The sequence below is a fragment of the Loxodonta africana genome, chromosome Y (assembly GCF_030014295.1).
Source record: "Loxodonta africana isolate mLoxAfr1 chromosome Y, mLoxAfr1.hap2, whole genome shotgun sequence".
In the NCBI taxonomy this organism is placed as follows: domain Eukaryota; kingdom Metazoa; phylum Chordata; class Mammalia; order Proboscidea; family Elephantidae; genus Loxodonta; species Loxodonta africana.
The window spans coordinates 10,980,709-10,996,233 of NC_087370.1; the positions used below are offsets into that span (position 1 = coordinate 10,980,709).

Consider the following 15,525-nt stretch of genomic DNA (forward strand, 5'->3'; position numbering starts at 1 on the left):
CTCATTTTAGAGGATAGAGAATTAAGAAGAACTCTGCAGTCTTTAGCTTGTGGCCGAGCTAGAGTTCTCATCAAATATCCAGTGGGTAGAGAGGTCGGAGATGACGATAAGTTCTCCTGTAATGAGGAATTCAAACACAGACTCTTCAAGATAAAGATCAATCAAGTCCAGATGAAAGAAACGGTATTTGGCTTTCTCGTCCACCTTGTTCTTTATCCTTTCCTGATGCCTTTTAAAGAAAATTCTTTTTGTTGTTACTGTTGTAATTGTAGTTATTTAATTCACATTATTTGCATTGTACAGCACCTTGTACTCGAATTGCATTAGATTTATTTGTGTTATAAGCTTGTACTCTGTAAAGTTTTTTCATGTTATATCACCAAAGTTTACAGAATTAACCATGTCTCTCTGATCTTTTAGCCTATAAATTTCTGAATTTTACAGTGCCTGTGTTTTGTATACATCTAGCAAAGTACGTAACATGACAGTGGTACTGATAAATATTTTAAAAATTGATGAATGATGAGGGAGATAAGATTTTATTTTTCCTTGTAGGGGGCTTGCCATTGTAGTAGAATATACCTTGGAAGTATAGATGTTTGAGCAAGCAGTCATGCATATAGGTTTTGGGAAACCTTTACCTAGGAGAAGCAATTTCATTTGGATCATTTTTTCCACTTATTATCTCAGCTAGGATGCTCCTTGCAACATGGAGGTAGTTCTTGTGTCTTCCTAACTAAGAGGGGTGTTTTATCAGGTATTTTTTTTTAATATGCCAACTGGTACAATTGTGTGACTTTTCTTCTTTAACGTATTGATATGTTTTCCAATGTTGATCAGCCTTGCAGACCTTCTTTGGTTGTGATGGCATTATTTTGGATTTGGTTTGGTAATATTTTATTGAAGATTTTTGTGTCTATATTCACTAAATTCATTGGATTCAAGAAATTGGTCTGTAGTTTTATTTTCTGGTATTAGTATCAGTATAATAGTAGCCACATGAAATGAGTTGGGAAATAAAATTCTTGTAATCTCTGGAAGTTGTTTTCGTTAGTTCCACTCTTGGTGGTCTTGTGTCTGTGGAATAAAACTAACTCATAGGGTTTTTAAGACTGCGAACTTTTAGGAACGTATCAGCAGGCCTGTCTTCCAAGGTACCTCTGGGTGAATTCGAACCCACTTAACCATTTGATCTAGTGGAGAGATTTTAAAATTGGTGTTAATTAATCTTTAAATATTCCCTAGAGTTCTCCACTGCAATAATCTGTTCTGCAAAATTATCGTAGGGGCATATTTAAGTCACAATTTTCTTAAAGTTTATAAAGCTATTCAGATTTTCTGTTTCATCTTTTTTTGTAAAAATGTATATAACAAATGCCATTTGAACATTTTTTGCATGCATATGTTATGATTGATGTTATTTTCATCGTGTTGTTCATCCCCTACCATTTTTCGTTTCTAAATTTTTCATCATCCTCAAAAGATCAGGGTCCCCTAAGCAGCCTCTCTTCCTTTTCCCCACCCTTCCACTTGTGCATGGTAAGCACTAATAAACTTTGTTCTTCAGTGTGCCTGTTTTAGATATTGCATGTAAGTGAGATCATACATATGTCTTTTGTGACTACCTTGCCTCATTCAGTGTCGCATTTTCAAGGTCCATCCATGTTGTAACGTGTTTCAGGGCTTTGTCTGTCTTTATGGCTGAGTAACTTCGTTCATCCATTCATCTCTTGATGGACATTTAGCTTGTTTCCACCTTTTGGCAATTTTAAATAGTGCTGCAGTGAACTTTGGTGTATATTTTTGCATTTCTGCTTTCAGTTTCTTTCAGTATACATACCTAGGAATGGAACTGCTGGGTCATACGATAATCTATGTTTAACTTCTGAGAAACCACTGAAGTGTTTTCCACAGTGGTGTATCACTTTATAGTTCTGTCCAGTTTCTCCACATCCTTGCCAATATTTGCTTTATGTTTTTCTGATCGTGACCATCCCTATGGGAGTGAAATCGTATCTCAGTGTAGTTTTAACTTGCATTTTCCTAAGACCTAATGATGTGGAGCACCTTTTCATGTGTTTGTGGATAGCCGTATAACTTCTTCAGTGAAATATTTATTCTATCTCTTGCCTGTTTTATCATTGGGTTGTCTTTTCGTTGCTAAGTTATCGGAGTTCTCCGTATGTTTTGGAAATTAAACTGGTATCTGTTAGATGGGTCCCCCAAATTTTCTCTCAATATGTTGTCTCCTCAGTGTGTTTAAAGTCCTTTGATGCACAATTTTTTTTTTAATTTAGAAAGTGCAGTTTGTCTATTTTATCTTTTGTTGCTTGTGCTGTTGGCATTGCATCTAAGAAACCGGAAAACTAGATAATGAATCATTACTTTTATGTTTTCTTTTAAGAGTTTTATGTCCTTGATCCATTTTGAGTAACTTTTCATGCATCGAGGTCTGAGTCTAGTCCTACACTTTTCAACAGAGAGATCTAGTCGTCCCGGCACCATTTATTAAAGACACTGTTCTTTCCCCATTGAAAATACTAATTTGACAGTGATATATGGTTTTATCTCTGGATTTTGAATTCTATTAACACTAATGTATATGATTTCATTATATCAGTACCAGACTGTTTTGGGTACTGTAGTTCTACAGTATGTTTTGAAGTAGGGAGCATGAGTCCTCCTACTTTGTTCTTCTTTGTCAAGATTGTGTTGGCCATCCAGGGCCCCTTGCAGTTATATATAAATTGGATTTTTTATTTCTACAAAAAAGGTTATTGAAGTTTTGATGAGGATTATATTGAATCTATAGATAACTTTGGGTTTGTTGACATCTTAATACTATTAAATCTTCCAATCCCTTGAACACAGATGTCTGTCTGTTTATATCTTCTTAAATTTCTGTCAGTAGGTTTTACAGTTTTCAGTGTGCCAGTCCCTTTCACCTCTTTGGTTAAATTTAATCCTAGGTATTTTACTCCTTTAGATGCTATTGTAAATTGAGTTGTTTCATTACTTTCCTTTTCTGTTGCTCATTGCTGATGTATAAAAACCTGATTGATTGTTCTGTGCTGATTTTCCACTTTTCCTGAATTAATTTATTAGCTCTAATAACATTCTAATGGGTTCTTCTGGGGTTTTCTGTGTATAGGATTATGTCTCCCCTGAACAGAGATGGTGTAGACATTATCCTGTAGAAGAAATGATGTGGCAGATGGATGGAGGGGTGGATGGGTGGGGGATGGGTAGGTAGGTAGGTAGGTAGATACAGATGATATATGTTTGTTAGGTATAGTTGGTTTATAACATTACTCAAACAGTGTATTTCTTACTGATCTTCTTTCTAAATGTTCTGTCCATTATTGAAAGTGTGTATTCAGGTCTCCATCAATCAATACGATCATGCAGTTTTTTTTCCCCTTTGTTTTATTCACGTGGTGATTAGATTGATTGATTCTCTAATGTTGAAATGAATCCCACTTGATCATGGTGTATGATTTTTCTGATATGTTGTATTTTGTTGGCTTGACTTTTTGGATGTGTATTCATGAAGGATATTGGTTGGTTTTTATTTTTTGTGATATCTTTGCCAAATTTGGACTTCAGGGTGATTATGGCATCATAGAATGAATTAGGGAATATCTTCTGTGTTTTTGGAAACTTTGAATAGAATTAGTGTCACCTCTTCTCTGAACTTTTGATAAAATTCACAATGAAACCGTCTGGTCTGGGCATTGTTGTTGGCAATTTTTAAATGAGATATTCAATTTCTTATTCCTTTAGGGGTTTGGTTTTTGTTTTTTATAGATTTTCTGTAGAGATAGTTTAGGGAGTCACTGTGTTTCTAGGATTTTGTCTGTTTTATCTAGGTTTTCAAGTTGGTTGGAGTATGGTTTTTCATAGTATTCTGTTATGATCCTCATTTTCTTAGTTGAGTCTGTTACCGTATCTCAGTTTCGTTTCTTATTTAGATTATTTGCCTCTTCTGGTTTTTTCTTTTGTCTGTCTAGCCAGTGCTTTCTCTGTTTTACTGTTCTCTTCAAAGAACCAACTTCTGGTTTTGTTGATTCTTTCTATGCTTTTTCTGTCTGCCATTTCATTTATTTCTGCTTGGATCTTTATTATTTCTGTTCTTCTGATAGATTGGCACTTCTTTTGTCTTTGTTTTTCCAGTTGTTCAAGTCGTAAATTGGTGACTTTGGGCCTTTCTTAATGTAGGTGTATATTTTTATGATTCTCCCTCCCCCGACTACTGCTTTTGCTGTGTCAGAGGTTTTGACATACGGTGTTTTCATTTTCATTTGATTCTAAGTATTTTTTAATACAACTTTTGCTTTCTTTTATGACCCAGTAGTTTTTGTTTTTTTACTAGTGTGTTATTTACTTTCCAAGTAATTTTTTAGTTTATTTTTCCTGTTGTTAATTTCCAACTTCCTACTGTTCTGGGCAGAGAAGACACTTTGTATGATTTCAGTGTTTTACAATTTGTTGAGAATTGCTTTGTGGCCTATCATATGGTAATGTTTAGGAAATAATCCATATGCACTGGAGGAAAATGTGTATTCTGATGATAGTGGAGGTATTGTATATATTTCCATTAGATCTCATTGGCTTACAGTTTTATGTAAGCCCTTGGCGTTCTTACTGATCTTCTTTTTAGATATTTTATCTAGAATTGAAAAGTGGTGTGCTGAAGTTCTCAACTGTTATTACGGAGTTACCTCTTTCTCCTTTCATACTAGTCAGTATTTTGGGGCATTTATGTTAGGTGCATATATATTTGTAATTGTTTTGTCTTCTTGATGGATTGACCCTTATTATTATTTGATACGTGTGTTATTATGTAGGGTCCTTCTCTAATAATAGGCTTTGATTAAAGTCTGTTTTCTCGGATAACAGTATGGCTGCCTCTGCTCCTTTTGCTTACTAGCTGCATGGTATTTTTTTTTTGTCTGTTTATTTTCATTTTGTTTGTGTTCCTATGTCTAAGATGTGTTTCTTATAGGCAGAAAAAGGGTGAATTGTGTGTTTTTTGTGAGCTCTGTCACTCTCTGCCTTTTGAATATTTAGACTGTTTAATTTCAAATCATTACTGAAAACAAAGTATATACTTTTTTTTTCTTATTGTTTTTTGAGAGCCTTATATCTTCTTTGACTTTTTAATTCTTATTTTTCTGCTCAGGTGTTTTGTGTGTGTGTGTGTGTGTGTTATGTCTTTTTGATTTCTTCTGTTGCTTCTTTGTATTTTTTCTAGGTGTTATCTTTGTGGTTACCACAAAAATTACATTACACAACTTGCAATTGCATCAACATTTAAGGTACAAACAACAGGTAACATACTATGGCTATTGCTGTTTTGCCGCTCCATCCCTGTTTTCTCTTGGCAAGTCTCCAGTGAAATAATTTTATTTCCTATGTCTGATCTGTTCAGCTTGTACTTATTTTCTAATGCACTTAATGTATTTCTTGTGAAAGTTAACTGTTGAGCTTATTGCCTGAAAATATTGTATACTTGGTTCTTATTTTTGCCCATGCTATTACATTTTTTTGAGATTATCTCTTTCTCCCCCTTTTTAATATTTTAAAATTTTACTTCCCATGTGTACATTCAGGTATAATGCCCTTTCCTTTCCAGCTGGAGAACTTCCTTAAGTAATACTTGCACAGTTGGTCTGGTAATGGCAAATTCCCAGAGCTTCACTTTGTTTAGGAATATCTTAATTTCTCCCTCATTTTTTTATTTTTATTGTGCTTTAAGTGAAAGTTTACAAATCAAGCCAGTCTGTCTCACAAAAACTTACATACACCTTGCTACATACTCGAATTGCTCTCACCCTAATGAGACAGCCCACTCCCTCCCTCTACTCTTCCTTTTCGTGTCCTTGCCTCCAACTTCTAGCCCCCTCTACCCTCTCATCTCCTCTCCAGGCAGGAGATGCCAACAGAGTCTCAAATGTCCCCCTGATCCAAGAAGCTCACTGCTCACCAGCATCCCTGTGTATCCCATTGTCTAGTCCAATCCCTGTCTGAAGAGTTGACCTTGGGAATGGTTCCTGTCCTGGGCCAACAGAAGGCGTCGGGGACATGACCAGTGGGGTCCTTCTCGTCTCAATCAGACCATTAACTCTGTTCATTTTATGAGAATTTGAGGTCTGCATCCCACTGCTCTCCTGCTCCCTCAGGGGTTCTCTGTTGTGTTCCCTGTCAGGGCAGTTATCAGTTGTAGCTGGCCACCATCTAGTTCTTCTGCTTTCAGGCTGATATAGTCTCTAGTTTATGCGGCCCTTCTGTCTCTTGGGCTCATAATTACCTTCTGTCTTTGGTATTCTTCATTCTCCTTTGATCCAGGTGGTTGAGACCAATTGATGCATCTTAGATGGCCACTTCTTAGCGTTTAAGACCCCAGAAGCCACTCTTGAAAGTGGGATGCAGAATGTTTTCTCAATAGATTTTATTACACCAATTGACTTAGATGTCCTCTGAAACCATGGCCCCAAAGCCCTGCCGCTGCACCGCTGGCCTTTGAAGCATTCAGTTTATTCAGGAAACTTCTTCGCTTTCGGCTAATCCAGTTGTACTTGTATTGCGTGTTGTCCTTGCCTTAACCTAAAGTAGTTCTTATCACGTGTCTGTCAGTTTGTTGTACTGTGGGGGCTTGTGTGTTGCTGTGATGCTGGAAGCTATGCCACCGGTATTCAGATACCAGCAGGGTAGCCCAAGAAGGACAGGTTTCAGCTGAGCTTCCAGACTAAGACAGACTAGGAAGAAGGACCTGGCAGTCTACTTCTGAAAAGCATTAGCCAGTGAAAACCTTAAGAATAGCAGCTGAACATTGTCTGATACAGTGCTGGAAGGTGAGCCCCCAGGTTCGAAGGCACTCAAAAGATGAGTGGGGAAGAGGTGCCTCCTCAAGTAGAGTCGACCTTAATGACATGGGTGGAGTAAAGCTTTCAAGACGTTCATTTGCTGCTGTGGCACATCTCAAAATGAGAAGGAACAGCTGCAAACATCCATTAATAATCGGAACCTGGAACATACAAAGTATGAATCTAGGAAAATTGAAGATCGTCAAAAATGAAATGGAACACATAAACATTGATATCCTAGGCATTAGTGAGCTGAAATAGACTGGTATTGGCCATTTTGAATCAGACAGTCACATAGTCTACTATGCTGGGAATGACAACTCAAAGAGGAATGGTGTTGCGTTCATCGTCAAAAAGAATGTTTCAAGACCTATCCTGAAGTACAACGCTGTCAGTGATAGGAAAATACCCACACGCCTACAATGAAGACCAGTTAATACGAATATTATTCAAATTTATGCACCAACCACTAAGGCCAAAGATGAAGAAATAGAAGATTTTTATCAGCTGCTACAGTCTGAAATTGATCGAACATGCAATCAAGATGCATTGATAATTCCTGGCGATTGGAATGTGAAAGTTGGAAACAAAGAAGAAGGATCAGTAGTTGGAAAATATGGTCTTGGTGATAGAAACAATGCCAGAGATCGAATGATAGAATTTTGCAAGACCAACGACTTCCTCATTGCAAATACCTCCTTTCACCAACATAAACGGTGACTACACGCATGGACCTCGCCACATGGAACACGCAGAAATCAAATTGACTACCTCTGTGGAAAGAGATGATGGAAAACCTCAATATTATCAGTCAGAACAAGGCCAGGGGCCAACTGTGGAACAGACCATCAATTGCTCATATGCAAGTTCAACCTGAAGATGAAGAAAATCAGAGCAAGTCCACAAGAGTCAAAATAGGACCTTGAGTATATCCCACCTGAATTTAGACATCATCCTAAGAATAGATTTGACGCAATGAACACTGATGACTGCAGACAGACGAGTTGTGGAATGACATCAAGGACATCATCCATGAAGAAAGCAAGAGGTCACTGAAAAGACAGGAAAGAAAGAGAAGACTAAGATGGATGTCACAGGAGACTCTGAAACTTGCTCTCGAACGTCAAAAAGCTAAAGCAAAAGGAAGAATTGATGAAGTAAAAGAACTGAACAGAAGATTTCAAAGGGCCTCTTGAGAAGGCAGCGTAAAGTATTAAAATGACATGTGCAAAGAGCTGGAGATGGAAAACCAAAAGGGAGGAACATGCTCAGCATTTCTCAAGCTGAAAGAACTAAAGAAAAAATTCAAGCCTCGAGTTGCAATAGTGACGGATTCCAGGGGAAAAAATATAAAACGACACAGGAGGCATCAAAAGAAGATGGAAGGAATACACAGAGTCATTATACTAAAAAGAATTAGTTGATTTTCAACCATTTCAAGAGGTGGCATATGATCAGGAACCGATGGTACTGAAGGAAGAAGTCCAAGCTACTCTGAAGGCATTGGCGAAAAATAAGGCTCCAGGAATTGATGGAATATCAATTGAGACGTTTCAACAAACAGACGCTGCGCTGGAGGTGCTCACTCGTCTATGCCAAGAAGTACGAAAGACAGCTTCCTGGCCAACTGACAGGAAGAGGCCCATATGTATGCCTATTCCCAAGAAAGGTGATCCAACCAAATGTGGAAATTATAGAACAATATCATTAATATCACAAGCAAGCAAAATTTTGCTGAAGATCATTTTAAAAAAGCTTCAGCAGTATGTCAACAGGGAACTGCCAGAAACTCAGGCTGGTTATCATTGCTGATGTGAGATGGATCCTGGCTGAAAGCAGAGAATACCAGAAGGATGTTTACCTGTGTTTTATTCACTGTGCAAAGGCATTCGACCGTGTGGATCATAACAAACTATGGATAACACTGCAAAGAATTGGAATTCCAGAACACTTAATTGTGCTCATGGGGAACGTATACATAGATCAAGAGGAAGTTGTTTAGACAGAACAAGGGGATACTGATTGGTTTAAAGTCAGGAAAGGTGTTTATCCGGGTTGTATTCTTTCACCATACCTATTTAACTGTATGCTGAACAAATAATACGAGAAGCTGGACTATACGAAGAACAACGGGGCATCAGGATTGGAGAAAGACTCATTAACAACCTGCATTATGCAGATTACACAACCTTGCTTGCTGAAAGTGAAGAGGACTTGAAGCAGTTGCTAATGAAGATCAAAGACCACAGCCTCCAGTATGGACTACAAAAACCAAAAAAACCAAACCCAGTGCCGTCAAGTTGATTCCGACTCATAGCGACCCTATAGGACAGAGTAGAACTGCCCCGTAGAGTTTCCAAGGAGTGTCTGGCGGATTCGTTAGCAGCCATAGGACTTAACCACTACGCTTCCAGGGTTTCCAGTATGGATTACACTTCAACATAAAGAAAACAAAAATCCTAACAACTGGACCAATGAGCAACATCATGATAAACGGAGAAAAGATTGAAGTTGTCAAGGATTTCATTTTACTTGGATCCACAATCAACAGCCATGGAAGCAGCAGTCAGGAAATCAAAAAATGCATTGCATTGGGCAAATCTGCTGCAAAGGACCTCTTTACAGTATTAAAAAGCAAAGCTGTCACTTTGAGGACTAGCCAGATACCAGTGTAGTAAATGAGCTCCCAACAACTATCCGAAACCAAAGGAATTACAACAGGAAACCAGAAATCTTAAAATGTAATAGACAACAATATTAGAAAAAAAAAGAGGGAATAATTGGTGGAGGTATAGAAGTTTTTAATGCAGAGAATGGCAAGGCAACACCAAGTAATAATAGACTGGTTCAAGCAGGGGAAATATCAAAGGAACCACAGAGTGAGAAAGAATACTCATCTGAATAAAGAAGAAAACTATAAAGTCTCAGTAAAAACAAAATGTACAAAACCAAAAGAAATGAAAGAAAAATCCAAAAGCAGAAGGAATTCAGCACAGGAGACTAAGGGGAACAAAGAAAACATCAGCACCACCGAAAAAGCACTTGAAAATGACAGCAAGAAACTGAAACCTAGCAACACTGACACAGAAGGTAAACGGCCTAAATGCAACCCGAAAGAGTCAGAGAGCGACAGAATGGATTCCAAAAAAGGCCTATCAACATGCTGTCTACCAGAGGTGCCTCTTAGAAACAAAGGAATCAATTCATTGAAAATCAAAAGATGGCAACAACTACGTCAAGCAAACGGCTATCAAAAAAGAGCAGAAGTGACAAGAGTCATTTCAGAGAGCAATAAACTTTAAAACAAAGTCTGCCACACGAGACAAAGTAGGGCATTACAGAAAGATGAAAGGGACGATCCACCGTGAAGACATAACCGTAACAAACATTTACGCACCCAACGAAGGACAGCATTCCAATAAACGTGAAACTCAGCTCTAAAGAGAGAAACTGACAGTTCCACAAGAACAGTAGGAGACTTCAACACACCACTCTTGGTGAAGCACAGAACATCTAGAAAGAAATTCAGCAAAGATATACAACAGCTCAAGGGCACAATCAGCCAGCTTGACATATATGCCTTGAACTCACAGACGTATACGGAACACTCCAGTGAGCGGCAGCAAAATACACTTTCTTCTTCAATCCCATCGGGAATATTCTACACATCAGACCATGCCTTGCTCTTAAACACCAAGCAGCTCAACACCAAGCAGCCAAAGCCAAAGGAAGAAATGATGAAGCAAAAGAACTGAAGACGTGATTTCAAAAAGTGCATCTCGAGAAGACAAAGTATTCTAATGCCATGCACAGAGCTGGAGATAGAAAACCAAAAGGGAAGAACACGCTTGCCATTTCTCCAGCTGAAAGAACTGAAGAAAAAAATCAAACCTTTACTTTCACCAGTCAAGGGTTCTATTGGAAAAATACTAAATGATGCAGGAAGAACCAAAATATGGACGGAATACAGAGAGGCATTCTATACCAAAAAGAACTGGTTGACATTGGACCATTTCATGAGGTAGGTAGCACTTGATCAGGAACGCATGGTACTGAAGGAGGTAATCCAAACCGCACTGAAGGCATTGGCAGAAACAAGGATTATAGCAATGATGGAATACCAATTGAGACGTTTCCACAAACAGATGCAGTGCTGAAAAGTGCTCGCTTGTCTACACCAGGAAAATTGGAAGAGACCTACTGGGCCAACTGACTGAAAGAGGTCCATATTTATGCCTATTCCCAAGAAAGGTGATCCAACCGAACGTGGAAATTATCGAACAACACCAATAACACATGTAAAATTTTGCTGGAGATCATTCAAAAGTGGCGGCAGCAGTATATTGACACGGAACTGCCAGAAGTTCAGGCCAGACTCAGAAGACGACGGCCAATCAGGGCCATCCATGCTGATGTCAGATGGATGCCGGCTGAAAGCACCAGATACCTGAAAGATGCTTCCCCGTGTTTTACTGAGTATTCTAAGGCATTCAGGTCTGTGGGTCATAACAAATTATGAATGACATTGTGAAGAATGGGAATTCCAGAACACTTAATTGTGCTCAAGAGGAAACTGTACACAGATCAATCAGCACTTTGGACAGAACAAGGGAATGCTGAGTGCTTTCAATTCAGGAAAGCTGTGTGTCAGGGTTGTACCCTTTCCCCGCACCTATTAAATGTGAATGCTGAGCAAATGATCCAAGAAGCTGGACTATATGGAGAAGACTGGGGCACTAGGCTTGCCGGAAGACTTATTAACTACCTGCGCTATGTAGACGACACAACCTTGCTTGCCTAAAGTGAAGAGGACTTGAAGCACTTACTAATGAAGATCAAAGACCACAGCCTTCAGTATGGATTACACCTCAACATAAAGAAAACAAAATTCCTTACAACTGGACCAATGAGCAACATCGTGATAAATGGAGAAAAGATTGAAGTTGTCAAGGATTTCATTTTATTTGGATCCACAATCAACAGCCATGGAAGCAGCAGTCAAGAAATCAAAAGACCCATTGCATTGGGCAAATCTGCTGCAAAGGACCTCTTCAAAGTGTTGAAGAACAAAGATGTCACCCTGAAGACTAAGGTGCGCCTGACCCAAGCCATGGTATTTTCATTCGCATCATATGCATGTGAAAGCTGGACAGTGAATAAGGAAGACCGAAGTAGAGTTGATGCCTTTGAACTGTGGTGTTGGCGAAGAATATTGAATATACCATGGACTGCCAAAAGAACAAACAAATCCGTCTTGGAAGAAGTGCAGCCAGAATGCTCCTTAGAGGCAAGGATGGCGAGACTGCGTCTTACATACTTTGGACATGTTGTCAGGAGAAGGACATCATGCTTGGCAGGGTACAGGGTCAGCGGAAAGAGGAAGACCCTCGAGGTGGATTCACACAGTGGCCGCAACAATGAGCTCAAGCATAACAATGATTGTAAGGATGGTGCAGGACCGGGCAGTGTTTTCATTCTGTTGTGCATAGGGTCACTATGAGTCGGAACCGACTCGACGGCACCTAACAACAACAACAACAATCTAATTAGTGAATACCTCTCTCCCACCTCACCTCCCTTCCCCCTGCCATAACCATCAAAGAATATTTTCTTCTGAGTTTAAACTATTTCTCAATTTCTTATAATAGTAGCCTAATACACTACTTGTCCTTTTGCAAGTTTTACTGAGCATAATGCCTTCCAGATTTCCTCCATGTTCTGAAATGTTTCACATATTCATCAATGTTCCTTATTGATGAGTACTGTTGCATTGTGCAAATATACCATAATTTATCCATTCATCCGTTGATGGGCACCTTGGTCGCTTCCATATTTTTGCTCTTGTAAACAGTACTGCAGTGAACATGAGTGTGTATGTATCTGTTCGTGTAAAGGCTATCATTTCTGTAGGATATATTCCGAGGACTGGGATTGCTGGATTGTATGGTAGTTCTATTTCTAGCTTTTTAAGGAAGGGACAAATCAGTTTCTAAAGTGATTGTACCATTTTACATTCCCACCAGCAGTGTATAAGTGTTCTAGTCTCTCCAGAACCTCTCCAACATTTGTTTGTGTTTTTTGGATTAATGCCAGCCTTGTTGGAGTGAGATGGAATCTCATTGTAGTTTTGATTTGCATTTCTCTAATGGCTGATGATCGTGACCATTTCCTCATGTATCTGTTAGCTACCTGAATGTCTTCTTTTTAGTGAAGTGTCTGTTAATGTGTTTTGCCCATTTCTTAATTGGGTTGTCTTTTTGTAATTGAGTTTTTGCAGTATCATGTAGATTTTAGAGATCAGGTGCTGATCAGAAATGTCATAGCTAAAAACTTCTTCCCAGTCTTTAGGTAATATTTTTATTCTTTTGGTGAAGTCTTTCAACGAGCATAGGTGTTTGATTTTCAGGAGCTCCTAGTTATCTAGTTTTTCTTCTGCATTGTTAGTAATGTTTTGTATACTGTTTATGCCCTGTGTTAGGGCTCCTAATGTTGTTCCTGTTTTTTGTTCCATGATCTTCATCGTTTTAGATTTTATATTTAGGTCTTTGATCCATTTTAAGTTTGTTTTTCTGCGTGGTGTGAGGTATGGGTCTTGTTTCATTTTTTTGCAGATGGATATCCAGTTATGCCAGCACCATTTGTTAAACTGACTGTCTTTTCCCCATTTAACTGCTTTGGGGCCTCTGTCAAATATCAGCTGCTCCTATGTCGGTAGATTTATGTCAGCATTCTCAGTTGTGTTCCATTGGTCTGTGTATCTGTTGTTGGACCAGTACCAGGCTGTTTTGACTACTGTGGTGGTATAATTGTTTCTAAAATCAGGTCGAGTGAGACCTCCCACTTTTTTTCATCTTTTTCAGTAATGCTTTGTCTGGGACCTCTTTTCCTTCCATATGAAGTTAGTAATTTGTTTCTCCATATCATTAGAAAATGTCTTTGGAATTTGGATCGGAATTGCATTAAATGTATAGATTGCTTTTGGTAGACTGGACAGTTTCACAACGTTAAGTCTTGCTATCCATGAGCAAGGTATGTTTTTCCACATATGTAAGTCTTTCTTGGTTTCTTGCAGAAGTGTTTTGTAGTTTTCTTTGTATCAGTCTTTTATTCTCTGGTAAAATTTATTCTTAAGTATTCTATCTTCTTGGGGGCTCCTGTAAATGGCATTGATTTGGTGATTTCTGCTTCGATGTTTTTTTTGTTGGTGTAGAGGAATCCAACTGATTTTTGTATGTTTATCTTGTATCCCAGTACTCTGCTAAACTCTTCTATTAGCTTCAGTAGTTTCCTGGAGGATGCCTTAGGGTTTTCTGTGTAAAAGATCATGTCATCTGCAAATAGAGGCACTTTTACTTCTTCCTTGCCAATCTGGATGCCCTTTATTTCTTTATCTAGGCTAATTGCTCTGGCTAGGACTACCAGCACAGTGGTGATAAAGGACATCCTTATCTTTAAGGACATCCTGCTCTTTATTATGTTGAGGAATTTTCCTTCAATTCCTATTTTGCTGAGAGTTTTTATCATGAATGGTGTTGAACTTTGTCAGTTGCCTTTTCTGCTTCAATTGACAAAATCGTGTGGTTCTTTTGTTTTATTTATATGATGGATTACATTGTTTCTCTAATGTTGAACTATCCCTTCATGCCTGGTATGAATCCTCCTTAGGCATGGTGAATTATTTTTTTGATAGGTCGTTGAATTCTTTTGGTTAGAATTTTGTTGAGGATTTTTGCATCCAAGTTCATGAGGGATATAGGTCTGTAATTTTCTTTTTTTGTGGTTTCTTTACCTGGTTTTTGAAGCAGGGGTATGCTGGCTTCATAGAATGAGTTTGGGAATATTCCATCCTTTTCTATGCTCTGAAATGCTATTAATAGTAGTGGTGTTAACGCTTCTCTGAAAGTTTGGTAGAGCTCTGCAGTGAAGCTGTCTGGGCCAGGGCTTTTTTTTGTTGGGAGTTTTTTGATTACCTGTTCAATCTTTTCTTTCTTTATGGGTATTTTTAGTTGTTCTACCTCTGTTTGTGTTAGTTTAGGTAGGTAGTATGTTTCTAGGAATTCATCCATTTCTTCTAGCTTTTCAAATTTGTTAGAGCACGATTTTTCATAATAATCTGAAATGATTGTTTTAATTTCATTTGGGTCTGTTGTACTATCACCCATCTCGTTTCATTTTTGGGTTATTTGCTTTCTCTCCTGTTTTTCTTTTGTTAGTTTGGCCAGTGGTTTATCAATTTTGTTGATTTTTTTCAAAGAACTGGGTTTTGGCCTTGTTAATTCTTTCTATTTTTTTTGTCCTATTTCATTTACTTCTGCTCTAATTTTTATTATTTTCTTTCTTTTGGTGCCTGAGGGTTTCTTTTGTGCTCTCTTTCTATTTGTTCAAGTTATAGGGATAATCCTTTGATTTGGGCCCTTCTTTTTGTATGTGTGTATTTATGATATAAATTAACCTCTGAGCACTGCTTTTGCTGTGGCCCAAAGGTTCTGACAGGAAGTGTTTTCATTCTCATTGGATTCTGTGAATTTCTTTATTCCATCCTTAATGTCTTCTATCATCCAGTCTTTTTTGAGCAGGGTATTGTTCACTTTCCAAGTGTTCGATTTCTTTTCCCTGCTTTTCCTGTTACTGATTTCTACTTTTATGGCCTATGGTCAGA

The 15,525-nt window shown here is 38.2% G+C and overlaps 1 protein-coding gene across 1 annotated transcript in view; it reads left to right on the forward strand.

Annotated features, from left to right (window-relative positions):
- The window catches only part of LOC135229081 (cullin-4B-like), a 208,185-nt gene that overhangs the window by 175,239 nt on the left and 17,421 nt on the right, over positions 1 to 15,525 (forward strand). The window contains exon 18 of the mRNA XM_064278876.1: positions 11 to 183. Coding sequence (XP_064134946.1) covers positions 11 to 183 — 173 coding nt within the window. The remainder of the gene's footprint in view (positions 1 to 10; positions 184 to 15,525) is intronic.